A 20,719-nucleotide genomic window follows, 5' to 3' on the forward strand; every position below is an offset into this window, starting at 1 on the left:
ATCATTTTTTAATTAGATTAATTAAATAGATTAATTGATATTTTCAATTAATCTATTGATGCCACACACAAAACCAGTCTGATTTATTAATTCATGAATCTGAATGCTAACTCAAACTCAATGACCCATTTGCAGCAGTGAACAGCCCAGTGAAGGGGAAGATTATCAGTGAATAATAACTTACATTTCTGAAATTAGTAAATAATGACAGATTTAAATTTTTGGGTGAACTATCCCTTTAAGAAGTTCTAGTTGATAATTTCTATATCTATTTGGCTAACTCATGCAAATTAACACCTATGAAGCAGCACAAGTAGAGCTTCTGAGAACCGTGTCACCCAAGTACAAATTCCTTATGTGCAGTGCCATGTCAGCATTGCAGTAAGTATACATGTGTGTGTTTCCTGTGACTGAGTAATTGAGGTCTACACGCCCCCTTCAAGGTCATCATTACCCCATGGGTTTCCTCCTCTGGGTATGTGGTGGTTTTGAATTAGAGGACTGAACAGATGCAGATCCTGTTATCAGTTGAGTAATAATGTCAGAGCAAATGCCTCCGCCGCGCTGTGTTTAGCCTAATTAAATGTGTTGAATCGAATGGAAGGGTGGAAACCTATGGATTATGAAGCATTTAAAGGAAAAACTTGCATATATAGTGCAGTCTTTTTTATTTTAATCCAAGAGTACAAAGAACACCTATTCTGAACCAAAAATCTTCTGAACCATGTTATAGTTTTGTGTGTGGAACAGAAAGAAAATTAAATTGCTATTCACTGATAATATTCCCCTCCGCCAAAGTTCTGAAATCTCTGTCAGTGTCAAACCAAACGTGTCAGTTTGAATCGTCACCTTCCTAAAATAATTGCCTAAGTCATTTTTTGACAAAAATGATTTTTTTGCATAAGTCATCTCCTCATGATGCTGGCCACCTTTGGTAAAATCGCCCACATCCTCAGTTGAACAGATCATGCAATTCTACCCCTATAGTATAATGGCCTATGTCAAGTGTGTGACTTAGGCCGTTTTATTTTGCCTAAGTCAAAAGGCAATGAGACAATTTTACAAGTTTTTTAAGATGGCAGGTGCATCAAGAAGATGGAAAAGCTACTCATGCCTCCTCAGAATGATGTTTAGTTTGTTTGTTAGTGTTTTATTGTTGACAGAGTTGTCAATTTAAAATTGCCTAAGTAACAAAGGCATGTTCAAAAATCTGTCTAAGTCATTTATTCCCGTTACGTTACATAATTGACATGCATTGTTATCAGTATGTCAATAGTCATCTTATGCCATAACCTTTTTGAGTGACATTATCAATAAATATCATATATTCAATTATTGGTTCAGTGTTTTGTGTTTTCTGAGAAAAGTGAAAAAATGACTTAGGCAATTATTTTAGGAAGGTGACAATATGCAAAATGGAGAATACATTTCAGAGGTGCAGCAGAGAAAAAGCATTTCAGTGAAAACGTCATAACTTTTGATCTGTTCTTCAATCCAATCTATTGTTTGGCTTCAGAAGACTTGAAAATGAAGCACAAGTTGTGCTTTGGGCCGGGTTCAGTTTTTCCTAGTACAACTTTGGTTTTGGGTTATGTCTGGCTTTTTAATTAATGTAAAAAAAAATTATGTACTATTATAAATATTTCGGTAACAATGCTGTTTTTTCAGCATCTCACACAGGAACGCTGCTTTTTTAAACACGCGTCAAGTAAAAAAAAAACTCTAAACACCTGTATTCTGTATCAATAGATGTGCCTAGCATTTTTGTCCAGATGTCACAAAGATTCAACAATTCTTTGACAAAGAAGTTGAGGTTGCCAAGAGGACATCATGTGACTGTAACACACAATTCCAGAGCAGGAAATGAGGGCAGCACTTTCGATTCATTCAGGGCCCAAGCATTTTGGATGTTCACTCACGTGTCCACTTGATTGTCGTCTCCTCTTCGTTTCAACCAGCTCTGCCAGCTCCATCTTCCTCTTGTTTCTCTTGTAGGCTGACAAACTGAACTCTGCAAAGTGTTGAAAAAGGCATGACATTTCATAACAGACATTATTCCACTGCTTGACTTCCATCCCAGAAAACCATATGCAGGTTGATGAGTCATGACCCATTGAACACTGACAGACTCTTTGCTTCTGTGGTCTTATTTTGGTATTATTATTATTCATGATAACATACTGCAGTAAGAGTGTGTGTTTGGTGGGGGAAGAGCCTTTAACCTGATAATAAATTAGCCTCTTGTTGAATATGCAGTTAAAATCCTCAAAGTCTCTCTAAATAATAGGACATGTGTTACAGTGAAGTCATGGTTCTGGCAACAGATCTCTCTCAGAAACAGCATGGGGCCCTCTATTAAAGTATAAAAGCTATTGTTTACCAAATGCCACATTCCACTCCTGTGAGATTCTTTTAATCAAAGTAAATGAATCAATGAAATGGGCACAATTAAGCCATTTAGAAAAATGTAATGGAATGCAATTAGGGCTGGTAAAAATAACACTAAGCCAATGGATTAAAAATGGCCTGCCAGATGAGAACACTTGCCTTCTTGTTATTCATTAATCAATGAAATTATTCCATGTCACCGTCAAGGCTTCCTAACTGTAATAAGAGGTTTAAGTAAAAGCCTCAAAACAGAACAGTCATAATTTGCTACAAAGCTATCCGTTATGTATTTTTTAATCAGGACTCTAAATGATGAGTGGGAATTAAATTAAAGGACAATAAGAAGTAGATTTGTAGAAGAATATACCAGTGCTTCCAAAACAGTAAAAGGCTAGTTTTAAAGTTTTAGGAAAGCCTAATCTTTTTTTTTAAATAAATAAAAATAAGCCACTAAAATGTAATTTGACTCTCGATGGATCAAATATTACTGTTCCATCGTCTTCAACAGCGAAAAACAGGTGTTATATTTGATACCAATATGTCCTTTGAAAGTCAAATCACCAATGTTTGTAGAACGGCATTCTTCCACCTGAGAAATATTGCTAAATTACGATACATGCTCTCTGTTGCCTGTTGTTGGATTAAACCACTGTAGTCTTATGGATTAATTTTATGCTGCCTTTATGTGCTTTTAGGATCTTAAAAGTTTTGGTCTCTATTCACTTGCATTGTGTGGACCTACAGAGTTGAGATATTCTTTTGAAAATCTTTGTTTGTGATCTGTTGAAGAAAGAAAGTCATACACATCTCAGATGGCATGAGGATGAGTAAATTTCGTTTTTTAGGGTTTGGAAATGAAAAAAAAAACAGAAAAACAGAATGAGTCATGAATTTCAATTCATTCAGTGCTGCTTTGCAAGCATTTTATTTTATCTGTAGACTGCCGAGTTAACTTTTAACTAGGCCTTAATAAGTAATACAGCAGCTTTTGTCACATACAAAAATGTATTCCACATCAGTATGCGAAAAAAAAAAGAAATCTGTCTGTCTGTCTGTCCACCATGCATAGAAATCTTTGTTTCCACCCTTGAGATGATTCTGTCCTTATTGTGCAACCACTGACCTCCAACTGTTCCTGAAGCATCACACAATAACTGAAAATACTTTACAACAGTAACATTATCTCTGTATTTGACATCTGCATAAAAAGAGCAATGAGGTTTTTTTTATAGATATCTGAATTTGGCAGGAGAATTACAAGCCATAAACACACACACAAACAAATTGTATAATGTCTCACTGGCATGCAACCTCCATGTAAAAAAAACATTACATACTGTTTAGAGTTTAATTATATTAATACTGTACATTTAGTAATTCTTAAAATTTAACTGAGGAAGGGATGAAAAAAGCACACATTAATAGCAGCGTGAAACTGTTGTATAACAGGTTAAAACTTCACTGCAAGCCTCAAACAAAAATTTTATTAAACTATATGAGAATAAACTGCAAGCTTTTCTATTAAAGGAATTTGGATGCTCATCTCATCTTATAGATTCAAAGAGAGGAATGAATTTTGTGGCTTACATAAAACCTTTTCAGACCATTTAAAACTTGCCTCTAATGTGATTCTTAAGAGCAAAATCTTACTTAAATGCATAAGCCTTTAAAACATTTTTCTGCTTTAAACAATTGATCTGCCTCCAATTTTCCCCTATTTATGTCAATTATTTGAATCTAAACACTTGTTGGTTCTTGTAATTTTTCAGCTCTAAATTTGCAAATCACATTTAAGAGTGAATTGTTAACAGTGAATATTCACTAATTGAAACGCCTTTTGTGTTAATGAATGTCTATAAACCTATCAATAAACCTTTGCAGTAAAGCATGCAATGGTAATCCTAAAGAAGATTATGGGTGGTCTCATACTCACTGGTTGTCATCTTCTCTGTAGTGCATGCTGGGATACCATGGCTGATGGCCCACTGTTCTGCCCCTCTGCCCACTAAGAAACTGACAAAGTAGAGGAGAGATTCACAAGGAAGAGCGACTTCATCACAAAACAAACTTCTCATGGAAGATGTTCAAAAGTCACATTACACTTACAGTGGCCCCAAAAAGTATTAAGACTCACTTACAAATGAATGAGTCCATAGATTTTGTTTTAAATTGACATCCCATAATTAATATTATTAGGACGACCCGGAGGCATTTATCGAGTTGTTTGAGCAGACGGTGGAGTCCTGGAGATGGTCCAACAACCAGTGTGCAGTCCGCCTTTTGCCGCAATTGACCGGGGAGGCTCAACTCCCGTCCCAACAGTGACAGAACTCCTGGAGTACGAGAACCTGCGACGAGCCATCCTGCAACAGGTCAGCCACAGCCCAGAACAGCATTGCCAGTGCTTCTGCTCCCAACGCTCCGCAATCTCAGCCGCCCGTTTGCATTTGCGCAACAGCTCCTTGACTCCTACCAACGGTGGCAGGAAGCGATGCCGTGGCAGTGTTCAATCTGGTGGTACTGGAGCAATTCATCTGTCGACTGCTGAAAGGGAGGTTGGAATGGGTCCAGTGCCACTGCCCAGCGTCGCTAGATGAGGCCGTCCAGCTGGCCGAGGACCACTTGGCGGCGTATCAGGGGCGGCGAGCTCTCTTCTCTCTCTCTCCCTCTCCCCCTTCCTCTCCTATTTTCCCCACCATGTCCCTACTTCCCGGAAACGGGAAATGGTTCCCCCAAAACCCACTGGTCCCAAGGACTTTTTAACCTGCCGGTCCCTCCTATCTCTCTCCGCTCTCCTCCCCAGTTTGGTGAATCCGCTGCTGCTTTTGTGGGCGGGAGGTCTGGGCCGGTCTGCTGGAGTTGTTAATAATGCAGAGCTGTCAGGAAATGTTATTCCAGATGGCTCATTATAATCCGATGGCGGGTCACATTGGGAAGAAGTAAAAGACACTGAACCATCTAATGGCCCATTTCTATTGGCCAGGCATTCACAAGGATGTTTGTAGGTGGTGTGCGGCATGCCGTGAATGTCAGCTGGTGAATCTGCCGGCCACCACAAGAGCGCCATTGCGCACCCTTCGATTGATCAAGGTCCCCTTCAAAAGAATTGGTATGGACCTCTTCGGGCCATTAAAACGGATGGCACCTGGGCATCACTTTGTGTTGGTTTTGGTGGACTATGCAATGTGATATCTGGAAGCAGTGCCTCTCAACATTTCAGCATCTTTACTCGCTGAGCTACCCAGGCCCCATACTCAATCCATTTTTATCCCTCTCTTATTAATAAAGCTGCGTATTGCCAATTTTCTTCATAAAAAGAAATGCACAGTGACACATAAACTGTATTATGATACAATAAGTGATGAGCCATCAAATTATATCAAAATGAGCCATCAAATTATAATCTAGCTGCAGAAAGCGCCCGCTCAAGTAATGAAAGTCCCCGCGACAGTGTGCGCGTCAGATGGGTGCAGTTTCAAACTCTCACCCTTATGGCTCCTACACACTACACATTCATATTACACATCTGTCTGTCTTGTCATGTAAGTTGTAGCTTTTTAAAATTACACGAGGAATCGGTGATGGGGTGAACAGATTACAAGACATTTCACTACTGACGAATCCCCAACGATTCTGCATGGACTCCAAATTACGTTTCACAACAAAGTACACACGAGAAGTGATACGAGATACGAAAACAAATGCATGATCATATGTTATGCATTCAGAATATGATGTGTATGTTTTTAATCGCCTAAAGGCATCATATATTTATTGGTTATAATATGAAAAAGTACCTCCTACAGAAAAATCTACCTATTTGCTTACCGAACTGTCCAAAAGAAATTGCAATTTCTCTCCAATTCTTCTCTTTCTCCACCCGGTTGTGGTACAGTTCAGAGGAAACATAAAATATGCACTGGTGATCCTGTCAATGTTCCAGTAACTTTTCCTCCATTTCTTTGGTCCAATGAGACTTTCTTGATACCGCAGCCATGCTAGTTGATGTTCTATTGCAGGTACATCAGGACTCCTCCCACTGAAACTTCCCGTGCCTGTTTCTTGCTCTCTCATTGGCTGTAGGTCAACGCTGCAGTTGTATTCAATCAAAACATATTTCACATTGCACGATTTGGAATTGCAGACGGGTCCAGATATTTAAAATTCTAGACATCTTGCTGACATCGGTGACGCGTCAGTGCTTCTCTCAGATTGTACAACATTGCATTCGTTGTTCACGGGAGCGAGCTCTTATTTGCCTACAATTTCTGGCTTTTGTCGGCAGAGCGGCAGTTGGGGAGACACCTGACACTTACAACGCTGCGGATGGCAGTGTGACTTTATTGTATGTGTATCACAAAAAATACTTTATGTTGAGTTAATAAGAAAGCTAATGAGTTTTGTGTGCCGGCTGAAAAGTAACAAAAAATAAAATCACCCTGAAGCATGTAGGCTTGTTCCCACTTTCTCATTTTCTCTTAAACATGAGAGTGTTACAGTCCTGTTTACAATGGTTTTAAATTAAGTATATCATGTCACAGAAATATCAACTGTCCAAAAGTATTTCATGTCAACTACCCCTAAATGTCAGTGCATAGACAACAAAACATTAAAACCATGCAGTTAGGATGTTAGACCGTTTTCTAAGACATATTGCAATTACTTTTTAAGTTCACGTTATCACATAAGCATAATTTATGGTTTTAAATATTCAATGCATAACATTTGTGTCCCGCTGTTTTACACCAGAAATTCCCCCAAGGATCAAAAGTGTGTACATCCCTCTACAGTATATATCTATTTAAGCTGCTAATCAACAGCAAAGAGCTGATCTCACCAGGGAGGAATCCGGCCAGCTGACAGTTTCCCTTTCTGAGTTTCACTTAATAGTCGTCTGGCTACCAGCACTGGGTTCTTGATTCCTAATAGAAAGAGCATCATTAGTAACAGTTTCTCTAAAAACTCAATTGCAGGATTTAAATACGATAAAGGAAATATTCGTTGGGCATGCTTGATTTTGTTGAAGGACAGCACAGGGTTAATTTCACAGAAAAAGCAAAATGCGACACAGAATGCTGCACTAATGTCAGTGTGAAACAAGTTAAATGTCTTGGTTTAATCTTTGTGGGGATGAGCAGAATAATTCAAGACAGCACGTGTCAAGTCAAGTTTTGATTGTTTTACCAAACATGGCACTTACAATACTTAACAGTTTGACAGGCAAAAATGACCCGGTTCTGTGGCTAAATTTGTTTCATGTAAAATGAATGAAAACCAGAGTGGAAAATAGTACCTCATGTGCTGTGCAGTTCAAGACCCAATCGTTTGTCATGTACCAATTTTATGGATAGCATTTATATCATGGAGAGTAAAACAAATGTGTTTTCATATAGATGGCTCCATCTATTTGTTTTGTATGGAACTCAGACATGAAAAAAATATAGTACTACGGGTGGGTGATATACCAGTTGCAGTTTTTTCAGATTTCAGAAGAGGAAAAAAAAGAAATTATTATAGAAATATGATTTAATAATACTAATTTATACTAAATAATAATAATAATTAATATTATTATTATCATTATTATTATTATTCAATAGTAGTTTACAGTATTTATTTAATAATTTCTTAACTTGGGGGCCTGGGTAGCTCAGCGAGTATTGACGCTGGCAATCACCCCTAAATCTGAGGGTGTGTGGTCATTTGTGCATGGATCGCGGAGAGTAGCATGAGCCTCCACATGCGGAGTCTCTGTGGTGTCATGTACAACAAGCCAAGTGATAAGATGCACGTATTGGTGGTCACAGAAGAGGAGGCACCTGAGACTTGTCCTCCGCCACCCAGATTGAGGTGTGTAACCGCGCCACCACGATGACCAACTAAGTTGTGGGAATTGGGCATTCGAAATTGGGAGAAAAGGGGATTAAAAAAAATACAAATTGGAGGAGATTAGCGGCACATCGTTGTCTGGGTGTTTTCACACTTGGTTCGATTGCTTGGACCGCACCCGGGTTCGTTTCCTCGCCCCTCCCCTTGCCCCCACTGATCTCTGAGTACAAATGGTTGCTATTTACCACTGTAACTAGGTAACAACTCAAGAAGACATCAAGTCTTATTAAAGTATTCTCATTGGATTTACAACCAAAACTTTCCATGCACAAAATGACTCTTGTGTTTGTCTCACAAGGATGCACTGAATGCGTAATGATGAGATGATAATTAGCCATGAACCCGCAGATGCGTTGCAATAGATGTGAAAAATGTGAGCTGCCCTCTGAGGGGGATTTATTTAGACACAAACAGGTGTGAGAAATGCATTATACCATAATAATTGCAATTGGGAGCCTGCAAAAATGTACGTCATCATAAGCGGTTCACTTTAGGGCTGGGCAATAGGACAATGTAATCGTATTTTGACGATATGTTACAAAGAACCCAATGCTGATTGTGACAGTTGACTGAAGATGATCGACAATATCGGGAAATGGAAAAACCAAGGACCTGGGACGTCAGCAATTACATTAATCAGTAGCCCAGGGTGTGAAACTAGCACCGGCCACCCTCCAAATGTGACGAGGCTGAATACAGTTCACAAGCTCCTCGTGCAAATTTATTTCATGCATGGGTAATTTTGATAAACGCACTGGGTCATAATGCAATTTTATTCATTAATCAATTATTCATTGAGCACTCACCACTCAAGGCTCCAACGGCTCCATAGTTTAAGGACTTCCCATCCATGATGCTGGCATCACACTCGATCTCACCTGAGAGGTTCAGGTTGGATCCAGTACCCGCATTGGTGAACGGGGAGTCCTGTAAACAAATAAAAAATTTGCTATATTGTAGGCTTAACTTTGAAAATCAAAAATTAAAAAAACAGACTTAAAGGTTCTGCTTCTAATCTTGTGCTGTGCTAACCTCTTCTTAAAGGTGATTTGTGAAATACTTCAATGCCAGTTTAATAAACAGGGACAACCATAAGAAAGCCATTCCTAAGTTGATAACCCCGAAAAGTGTAAACACTGGTGCTTTATTAAATAAATTGCTCTGTTTATTTGAGTATCTCAGCTAATCTGACATAGAAACGTTGGCTAAACCATTGGTGTGACTGTGTAGAAGACACATTTTTTTTGTCATATTGTCTTAATCCCCTGGGAGTCATTTAGTGGTCAAGCTTAAGGTGTGCGGTTGTGTGTTGTCCACTGTCACCTCTAACTCTATAAGAGCTGCTGTCACTGCCTCCAGTGCCATTCCTCCAGCTCTGAGCCTGTCCACAGCCTGCAACACATTAAATCAAAACTGATGACACAAAGTTCATGTCTGCCAAAGACTAAAACCAACTCAATGAATGAGAATTCTATTACTAATTTCAGGAGACTCTATTCTTCTCAAGAAAACGAGTTACATGCAGAGAAGATAACATTTAAAAAATCTAGACAAAATAAAAATGTAAAATCCAATAAAAACAGTTATAAAAAGAAAGAAATCTGCTATGTTTTTCCACATGAAGAAAGCTTGAAGCAGAGAGCATGGAGCGTTATATTAAGCCAAGCAGTAGCTCAGGCTGCTGTTGGTGTCATGTTATCAACACATAACTCAAATTCCCTGGCACAGGTGTTTTACTCCAATCTGATTTCTTCTATTCAACCTTTACACAAAGCTTCAGACATGCACAAAGCATTGCACAGCAATTTGCCATTCTATTCAAACCAGTAAGTTTAAAAACATCTATTTCAATTCACCAGGAATTGCTTAGCTTTGTACAGTTGCTAATGCAATTGGGTAGTTGACACATAATGTGTATATGAATTTTCTTATTTTTTTTATTTTTTTTATCAACATCACTATTTTAGGTTAAAATGTTTTTTAACATAAGGCAATGCGTATATCTTAGGTCTTGTAACTGCTCATAATTTCTTGTCTTTTTTTCACCATTTTAACCAAACTTTTGCCTTCACCAATTCATTTTAAATGGTGTTGCAGTGTGAATTCTTTTAAAGAACAAATGTAGAAAAACTGCAGTGTAGTCTCTCAATTAATATAAGGTCATAAAAGAGGCCTGGGTAGCTCAGCGAGTAAAGACGCTGACTGCAAACCCTGGAGTCGCGAGTTTGAATCCAAAGTGTGCTGAGTGACTCCAGCCAGGTCTCCTAAGCAACCAAATTGGCCCGGTTGCTAGGGAGGGTATTCACATGGGGTAACCTCCTTGTGGTCGCTATAATGTGGTTCACTCTTAGTGGGGCGTGTGGCGAGTTGTGTGTGGATGCTGTGGAGAATAGCATGAATACCGCGGTAATGCGCTCAACAAGCCACGTAATAAGATGCACTGATTGACAGTCTCAGACGCAGAGGCAACTGAGAATCGTTCTCTGCCACCCGGATTTAGGAGTCACTATGCCACCATGAGGACTTAGAGCGCATTAGGAATTGGGCATTCCAAATTGGAAAGAAGAGGAGAAAAAAATATGTAAGGTCATAAAAGCTTTGTACATAATTATTATTTTCAAAGAATTAGCAAAACACCATTTCAAATTTATTTAGAAGGAGCATAGCATATTACACCACAGCACATGTCAGCTAGCAATAATAATGAATTATTGCTTAAGTACTGGGAGCATGTAATACACCCCAAAAAATAAATAAAATAAAATAATAGGAACAAGAACAAGTAAAGCACTAGAGAATGAATCCATATTTGTAGATAAACCATATATAATCAAAATATGAAAATCATACAAACTGAGCTGAGAAATGTTTATATGACTGGATTGACGTCTGGTCGACATGACCTCTGGAAAAGCGTTCCAAAGCTTAAAGGTCACAGTATAAATGTAAATGTACTTTAAGGCATCAAGTTTTGAATGAAGAATCACATGCAACTCACTCTCTGGCAAGCTCTCTTGCACACATGTTTGTATTCCTTGGCTTTGGATTCTGAATGATACCCTGCCCCTGAAAAGTAAAAACAAAAACAAAATTGGACAGATGCACTCAATCTGTTCCTTAGAAGTGAGATGAAGACTTTTCGCTCACTTCCAGCAAAGTGAATTTTTAATTAAAGAAATGTCTTTATGGTGACAACTTTAGGGAATCATTTACCCACAAAAGAAATATTTTGTAATCAGATCTGAGAGCTTAGATGAAGGGGAAGATTATCAGTTAGTATCGACTACAGAGCACAAGTCGTATGGACTGCTTCAATGGTGGTGTTTTGTTGCTGTTGTTTTACATTATTTTTGGAGCTTTACATCTGTGAACTGTCCTTGATAAGATCTGTGTAAAGATTCTTCAAGCTTCTTCTCCTTTTGTTTTCCACAGAAAAAAGAAAACAGCAAATAGGTTTGAAATGAATGAATGGGGGGGTAGTAACTAGTCCTTTAAACAATATATATCATAGAAATATATACTGCACAACAAAGTACAATATACCATCAATTAGTGGAGTAAGGGCAATTTCAGAACAATTATTAGCTAATCTATTCCACAGTTTAACCTAAATTAGATAATCACTTGGAGTACTAGATATGTAACTAAAGCAGATGTGTTTTATTTCATATGTAAAAACTTTATGTAATTCGGTTCCAAAGTGATATAAACTCACCTGCATGCACCAGCACAAACCCCATGGCTTTGCCATCACGACGTGAGTCAGTGCTGTTCAGTATAGACCCTGAATTGTTTAGTGGAGACACAGTCTCCTTGCAATCTGTCGAGTTTTCAAGATTTTCCATGACCCGTATTCAGTGTAGCTTGCATTTTTATCCATCATTCACTCATAACTCCAACATACTTCTCCAAGTCCTGAAAGCAGAGAGAGAGCAAGAGAACATACAGTAGCCCATATGAACTTAAATGTCTATTATGTTATATTACGTACACATATACATACAGCTCTTAAAATAATTAAGAGATCACTGCATTTTATTATTAAATTATCAGTTTCTCTGAATTTATTATTTATAGGTATGTGCTTGAGTCAAATACATATTTTTGTTTTATTCTATAAAGTCCTGACAACATTTCTCCCAAATTCCAAATAAAAGTATGTCCTTTAGAGCATTTATTTGCAGAAAATGACAACTGGTCAAAATAACAAAGAAAGATGCTGAAAAATGTGTTTCTAGACCTCTAATAATGCAAAGAAAACAAGATAATATTCATTTTTAAACAACACAACACTAATATTTTAACATATGTAGAGTTCAGAAATCAATATTTGGTAGAATAACCCTGATTTTTAATCACAGCTTTCAAAGCTGACTTTTCAGATGTTTCCCAACTCTGAGGATTGCACAGCCAGGTCTAACAATGTGTGGATGGAGGACCACTGGATCAAGACCCTGTCATGGCCAGTTCAATCTCCAGACCTGAACCCCATTGAAAACCTCTGGAATGTGATCAAGAGGAAGATGGATGGCCACAAGCAGTCAATGCTGAGCTGCTTGAATTATTGCGCAAGGTGTGGCATAAAGTCACCCAACAGCAATGTGAAAGACTGGTGGAGAGCATGCCTATGATTGAAATTCAGGGTTCTCTTACGAGAGGTACTCTCGTATTGCGTAAGCTAGCTTACGCTACGGGAAAGATTCATCTTTTCTGAGATATTGAAGCCAAAAAATTATCCTTAATTTTTGTATCCATTGTCAACGCAGTGCGGCAGCTGCAGACCTTGAGCGGGCTAGCTAGCGAGCTCATAGGTTGCTCTGTGGCAACTGCTGCAGCCTATAGACGAGCTTGGGCGAACTCGCATCCAATGAGAGGCGTCCGCGTGCTCACTGCATCAAAGCCCGCCAAAATGGGCGTGACTAGAGTGCATATAAGCGTAGTTCAGTAGGCTGGAACCCTGATTTTCATCTCTTCAGCGAAGCTCTCCGCATCGCTGACCTGGAAGCCGCGTCGCCGTTCGAGGGGCATCTAGCAAGCGTGGACAGCGCTTGAAGAAGCCGGCCGTCTCAGCCACCTTCAGCCATCCTGCGAGCTACGCCATCCGACGACGTATCCTTTTATTCAGCAAGCTAGTTCTCACGAACTATTCACAAAAGAGTACTGAGCGTCTTTTTCAAGATGCCTCGCTCCACTTGCGCCTCATGTCGCGCCCTTCTCAGCACAGGAGACCGCCACATCATCTGCGCTCTCTGCCTGGGACTGGGGCACGCAGAGCTCGCCCTCACTGAGGGCGGATCGCGATTTCTGCGAGGATCTACCGATGTCGACCCTGTGGGCTCGACTCGAGCGGTCAAAGCAGAAACCGCCGCGCCGCCTTACCCTCAGCCGCGCAGGAAGAAGCGCCCGCTCACAAAGGCTGCCGGAAACTGTGGTTGAAGCGACTGCCTCGCCGAGCCTCTCCCTCGAAGCATCGCTTTCACCCTCCCGCCCCGGGACGCGCAGTTGCCGCCGAGCGGCCGCACTGCTGCCATCTCGGATGACGAGGCGGAGGATAAGGGCCGCTGTTCCATCATGGCTTCGGACAGCGAGGAGTGGACAGGCTCCCAAGCCTCCTCCTCGGCCCAGGAATCCAGCAGGACCCGCGCCGAGTCGAAGGGAGTTAACACGCCTCCTCACACAGGCCGTCGACCGCCTCGGGCTCAGTGGTCACCGCCCCTGAGCAGGCACCCAACAGACTCGACGGCTGCTTTCTTCAAAGCCATCGCCGCTCTACACCCGCGGCCGGGCCGCTCCCTTCCTGCCGGAATTACATACGGAGCTTGCAAAGTCGTGGAACGCTCCTTTTTCAGCCAGGACCCGTTCCCACGTCTCCACCTCTCTGCGTCGGTGGACGGCGCCACTGAGAGAGCTACTCCTCCATCCCCGGTCGAGGACTCGGTAGCAGCACACCTTTGTCCGCCCTCCGCGAGATGGCGTTCCAAGCCTGTGCTCCCGTCTAAGGCCTGCAGAGCGACTTCCGCCTATGTTGGCCGCGCCTATTCCGCTGCCGGCCAAGCCGCATCTGCTCTGCACTCAATGGCCGTTTTACAGATCCTACAAGCAGACCTTCTTCGGGAGTGGGATGAGAAAGGCAGGCACCCAGAGGCTGTTACTGATCTACGAAGCGCGACAGACCTCGCCCTTCGCGCTACCAAAGCTGCAGCCCAAGCTCTAGGGAAGTGCATGGCCTCACTGACTGTGACCGAGAGACACTTGTGGCAAACACTAGCCGACATGGGAGAAGCAGAGTGCTCCACGTTCCTCAACGCACCGCTCTCTCCGACCGGTCTCTTCGGCTCCGCGGTGAGTGGCATTGTTGACCGCTTCTCAGAAGTCCAGAAAGCCACCCAAGCCATGAACCTCTTCCTGCCGCGTCGCGCTAGCTCCTCTGCAGGCCGCTCACGTGATCAGCCTCCTGCACGAGCCTCTTCACAGCGCCCAGTTCAACAAACTCAGACTTCTCAGCGTCGACAGGGCGGCCGCCCTCGATCGCGCTCAGACAGCCGCCGCAGACCGCCGCCCCGCGGGCCTCGATTTAAGGTAACGCTGAAACCAGAGCAACCGAAGTCTTCCTAACTTTGTTGAACAAACGACGGCTCAGTCCCGCTGCGGCCGGACCACCGTCAAAGCTTTGCCCCCTGTCAGTCCCCTTCTCTCAGGCTACTACAGTGGTGAATTTAGCAGCCAACAAGCCGGTGACACTGCCCGCTTGCCTGCACTCAAACGCCGTTTTCACGGCGACCCAAATAAATCTTGTAAAGAGCAAACATGTCTTATGTGTAGAAAAAGTGCCCACAACCCAGTGTTCACCCCTACACACAAGCATAACACATCCTGTGCCCCTATCACAGCACGCTCTCATAAAGCGGTTACGAACCGCTCGAGCGTCACAGTCAATGAAGGTGCCCACAAATGCGTGCGCGCGCCCTTTCTCTGCCCGCATTGTCACACGACCAGCCCTATGTGTAGAAAATGTGCCCACAATCCAGTGTTCACTTCTGCACACAAGCACTGCATGTCTCGTGTCCCCACCAGAGCACGCTCACATAAAGCGGTTACGAACCGCTCGAGCGCTAGAGTCAATAAATGCGCCCACAAATGCGTGCGCGCGCCCATTCTCTGCCCGCTCTGTTACACGGCCAGCAACCATTCCTCTGTGTGTAAGTCCCGTGCCCATGACTATGCTTGCACATCACGTAACAGATGTGACTCTTTCCCCATTCATTCCAATCGGGAAGTCACTCACAAAACAGCCTGTTCATGCTGTCTGCGAGCAATCATGCATGAACACACTAAACGCGCTCACACATTTTGTTCAGCGCTCTATGTGCGGCAATCAGAGCGAATTGGCCATTCACCCTCTAGCGTTACGCTTCAAAGCGTGGGAAGCTATTCCAGGGATATCCAGGTGGGTGTTAAGCACGATACAACAGGGCTATTTGCTACAGTTCGATCGCCGCCCCCCTCGCTTCAGAGCGCGGCTCGAAACCACTGTGAACACGGAAGCAGCGTGCATGCTTCGTTCAGAAATAGCAAGCCTTCTGTGCAAAAGGGCCATAGAAAAAGTGCCACCCTCGCTGAGCGAGTCGGGGCTTTACAGCCGTTATTTTCTTGTTCCCAAGAAAGATGGCGGCCTCAGACCCATATTAGATCTCAGGGTTTTGAACAAGGTGCTAGCAAAAAGACTGTTCAAAATGCTTACAATCAGGAAACTCCTCGCGCATGTGCGCCAGGGGGACTGGTTTATTTCTCTCGATCTGAAAGATGCATACTTTCAGATTCAGATAAATCCCGTCACAGGCCATTCTTGAGATTCGCCGACGGCCAGGTTTATCAATACACCGTCCTTCCGTTCGGCCTGTCCTTAGCACCCGTACTTTCACGAAGTGCATGGATGCGGCGCTCGCACCCCTGCGGAATCAGGGTTTGCGAATTCTGAACTATTTGGACGACTGGCTGATTATGGCTCAGTCACATATGGAGCTTCTGTCTCACAGAGCAGTTCTCCTCAGCCATCTGAACAGTTTGGGTCTTGCAGTCAATTGGACCAAGAGCTCACTACAGCCCAGTCAGACCATTTCCTTCCTGGGAATAGAACTAGACTCCGTGGCAATGACGGCTCGCTTATCTACACAGCGCGCGCGCCGTGTTCAGCGACTAGCCGCATCTTTTCAGATGAACAGCCTCACGCCTCTGAAGAAATTCCAGAGAGTGCTAGGTTACATGGCCTCAGCCGCAGCAGTACTTCAGCTGGGTTTACTGCACATGCGCCCGCTTCAGCATTGGCTAAACACCAGCGTCTCGCCGGGCTTGGGCCACAGGCCGCCAGCCCATCAAGGTGACTCAGACCTGCATATCAGCTCTGCAGCCCTGGACAGTGGCCGAATGGTATCAGCAGGGAGTGACAATGGGAGCTGTATCTCGCCGAAAAGTCATCTCGACAGACGCGTCCAACACGGGTTGGGGCGCGGTCTGCGAGGGCTCTCCGGTTTTCGGCCTATGGGCAGTTCAGGAAAAGCTCCTTCACATAAATTGTCTGGAAATGATAGCGGTCGAGTATGCGCTCGTGCGCTTTCTCCCAGTCATTCAGGGTCACCACGTCCTGGTCCGTTCGGACAACAGATCTGTGGTATCCTACCTAAACCGTCAGGGCGGTGTCAGATCCAGGAACCTCTTCCATCTGACAAAACGCATACTGAGTTGGTCCCAGTGCCACCTGCGCTCGCTGAGGGCGACGCGACGTGCCAGGCCACCTGAACGACGGCCCGGACAGACTGTCCAGAGACAATATTCCCCAGGGAATGGTCCCTGCACGCTCAAACAGTCCAGACGTTATGGCACCTATTCGGCAGAGCAGAGATAGACCTCTTTGCATCCAAAGAGAACTCTCACTGCCCAATATTTTTCTCGAGCGAGGACACGCTGGCCCAGGACTGGCCCAGACGCCCGCTTACGCCTTCCCTCCCGTCTCGCTATTGCCACAGGTAATGCAGAGGATCAGGAAACGCGTCACTCGGTGCTCCTCATAGCCCCGCGTTGGGAGAATCAGACATGGTTCCCGGAGCTTACGCAGCTGTCACTGACAGCGCCGTGGCCCATCCCAGTGAGAGCAGATCTCCTCTCTCAAGCTCGCGGCACAATCTGGCATCCCCACCCAGAGGCTGGGGCTGCATGCGTGGGTGATCAGCGACTACCCGTCGCTCTGCCAGAAGGAGTAATAAACACCATCATACACGCTAGAGCCCCTTCCACGAGAAGACTCTATGCGTCAAAATGGTCTGTGTTCTCAAAATGGTGCACCGACAGAGACCTGGACCCGCGGCCATGTGGGGTGTCGTCGCTGCTCGTATTTCTACAAGAGCTGCTGGATAAGGGCAGATCCCCATCCACGCTCAAAGTGTATGTGGCGGCCGTTGCGGCGTTCGCTGAACCCCTGCACGGCCAGTCATGGGGTAAAACGAGCTGGTCATCCGGCTTCCTCAGGGAGCTAGAAGGATGAACCCCGCGCCCCCATCGGTTCCTATCTGGGATCTTTCTATAGTTCTCGAAACTATGAAAGCCCCCTTTCGAACCACTTCAATCCGTGGATTTGAAATACCTTTCACTCAAAACCGCTTTTCTGACTGCCCTGTCATCAGTCAAACGTGTGGGAGACCTTCACGCGCTGTCAGTCAGCGCTGCGTGTCTTGAGTTTGGACCAAGTGACTCCAAGGTCATTTTAAAGCCTAGACACGACTATGTTCCCAAGGTGATCGGTACTCCTTTCAGAGCACAGGTCATTTCCCTATCGGCGCTGCCAGCACCGGATAGCGACGCGACGCCAATCTCCTTTGCCCGGTCAGAGCACTGAGATTGTATACTGCGCGCTCCGCTGCTTTCAGACGCTCGAGCAGCTTTTCGTTTAGTTCGAGGGCGCACCAAAGGTCTCGCCGCCTCGAAACAGACACTATCTAGATGGATAGTGGACGCTATTGCTGCTGCATACGGCGTCAAAAGACCTGCCATGCCCGTTGGGCATTAGGGCTCACTCCACTAGAGGCATGGCATCCTCGTGGGCATGGTCCAGCGGGATTTCCATTCACGACATATGTGTGGCAGCGGGATGGACTTCCCCTCCACCTTTGTCAGATTTTACAATATGGAAGTGCCCGCTCTGCAGGCAAAACTACTAGCGGTTTAATATGCTACAGCTCCCTGGTGAGCTGCACTGATGGGACACATTCCACACAGACCGGCACCGCCGCTCTGTCGTTCCCTTCCCACTATGTGCTTATGTATTACACAATCAATGACCCGCATTCTTGCCGGCCAAATATTATTTCCCCACTCATAAGGGCTCCCAGATTCCCCCTTAATTCCCTGGGGCTCATACAGTGGATGCTTGGCGCCGCGGCGTTGACAATGGGTTCCCGTAGCGTAAGCTAGCTTACGCATATACGAGAGAACCTCTCGTAAGAGAACGTATCGGTTACCTAACGTAACCTCGGTTCTCTCTAGATGAGGGAACGAGTATTGCGTAGCCGGCCGTGCTTCGCGCCACGGCGACTTTTCGCTTCAGTCAATGAAAACCAGGGTTCCAGCCTCACGAACTACGCTTATATGCACTCTAGTCACGCCCATTTTGGCGGGCTTTGATGCAGTGAGCGCGCGGACGCCTCTCATTGGATGCGAGTTTGCCCAAGCTCGTCTATAGGCTGCAGCAGTTGCCACAGAGCAACCTATGAGCTCGCTAGCTAGCCCGCTCAAGGTCTGCAGCTGCCGCACTGCGTTGACAATGGATACAAAAATTAAGGATAATTTTTTGGCTTCAATATCTCAGAAAAGATGAATCTTTCCCGTAGCGTAAGCTAGCTTACGCAATACTCGTTCCCTCATCTAGAGAGAACCGAGGTTACGTTAGGTAACCGATACGTTATTCCACCAAATACTGATTTCTGAACTTTTCCTACAATAAAACATTAGTGTTGTGTTGTTTAAAAATGAAGGTCTGTGAACACTGCTTCTGTTATTTTGACCAGTTGTCATTTTCTGCAAATAAATGCTCTAAAGGAAATATTTTTAGAAATTGGTTAAAATCAGGTATAATGCTGGACAGATTGTTTTTACTTTTTAATTATCTTCGCTTCATCACACACGCACGCACGCACGCACGCACGCACGCACACACACACGCACGCACGCGCGCACACGCACGCACGCACGCGCACACGCACGCACACACACACACACACTCCTCCACATGCACTCACACTCACTCTCTTAAATTAAACAATGAGATGAGAAAAGTTACATGCAACTATGTGAAACATAGCCAAATTACTTGTTCACAGATTAATTTTAAACTCACTAGAGACCACCACTAATGACAATTTCAAAACAGGGTAAAGACAGCAAAACTCACATTTTAGGTGCTTGACGGCAAAGGATCGCACATCTCCACGGTCATATACATGGCACAGCATTTTTACTCATAACAAAAGCACACATATTGCCCTAAAATATGAATGTAGATGTGTGACTGCTGCATGATTGTGATGCGATGATGATGAGCGGCGCATGTGTTCGCGTCACACCAAAACACTTCCTGGTTCAGTCAGTGAAACACGTCACAGTATGACTGCAACAGCGGCCTCCAGTGGCAGACATGTGCATTGCATTTAATCCAATGAAAACAACAGATCAGCACAGGACAGAAAGTGTACTTCAAGATAAGTGTTTAGTAGTCAGCAGTCCTACTTATTTTAATCTAAATAATTTTAAAAAAGTTAATTAGAGATTTTTAAAGTAGAGTAGATAACTTTGTAATTTAACTCAAAATTACAGATTAGTTCAATACACTACTGCAGTCTTTTACAGTACATGTAACTTACAGTAATGTCTTGTTTGAAATAGTTTGAAGTCTGTCTGAATCTTTAGATGAATTATATAGTTTAATACTAGAAAAAATCCAACCATTGGTATGACCAGTTATCAGATCATTAAAAATGTGTGATGAGCTGCTTCATGCATTTCACAGTGTACTACAGAATAGTACAGTAGTTGAGTTTGTCATTCCAGCAACATACAAGTAAATAGTGGAATTTAATTTACAGTTATTCACTAAGTCTGCTGTGCAACTTCGAGACAGGACAATAGAGACTCGTCACACTGTGAGCAATACTGTTACTCTACAGTAAAAATGAAATGCAGAAACAGTAAATGTCAGGGATAAATTGCAGTAGTGTTGGTATACAGTTTCATACAGAAAGTGTACTTCAAAGAGAGAGCTGTACATATCTCCTGCAAATATGGTATGCTGACGGAATGTACTTCATTAGTGAAATATGTCAAACATCTATGAAAGCTGCTCAAACTGTCTTCCAGTACCTGCAATGTTTTTTGAGTGTTGTCAGCAAACATTAGG

At 43.5% G+C, this 20,719-nt stretch overlaps 1 protein-coding gene across 2 annotated transcripts in view; it reads right to left on the reverse strand.

Annotated features, from left to right (window-relative positions):
- Window positions 1-19,877, reverse strand: part of tasp1 (taspase, threonine aspartase, 1) — a 44,291-nt gene extending 24,414 nt beyond the window's left edge. For both annotated transcript variants that reach the window (XM_052090666.1, XM_052090664.1), the window contains exons 1-8: window positions 19,718-19,877; window positions 11,993-12,192; window positions 11,276-11,343; window positions 9,601-9,669; window positions 9,084-9,204; window positions 7,226-7,310; window positions 4,322-4,401; window positions 1,920-2,011 (exon numbers count right to left, since the gene is read on the reverse strand). In XM_052090666.1, the coding sequence (XP_051946626.1) occupies window positions 1,920-2,011; window positions 4,322-4,401; window positions 7,226-7,310; window positions 9,084-9,204; window positions 9,601-9,669; window positions 11,276-11,343; window positions 11,993-12,122 (645 nt within the window). In that variant the 5' untranslated portion in view covers window positions 12,123-12,192; window positions 19,718-19,877. The remainder of the gene's footprint in view (window positions 1-1,919; window positions 2,012-4,321; window positions 4,402-7,225; window positions 7,311-9,083; window positions 9,205-9,600; window positions 9,670-11,275; window positions 11,344-11,992; window positions 12,193-19,717) is intronic.
- Between the last annotated feature and the right edge of the window lie 842 nt (window positions 19,878-20,719).

The sequence above is a fragment of the Xyrauchen texanus genome, chromosome 24 (genome assembly GCF_025860055.1).
Source record: "Xyrauchen texanus isolate HMW12.3.18 chromosome 24, RBS_HiC_50CHRs, whole genome shotgun sequence".
NCBI lineage: Eukaryota > Metazoa > Chordata > Actinopteri > Cypriniformes > Catostomidae > Xyrauchen > Xyrauchen texanus.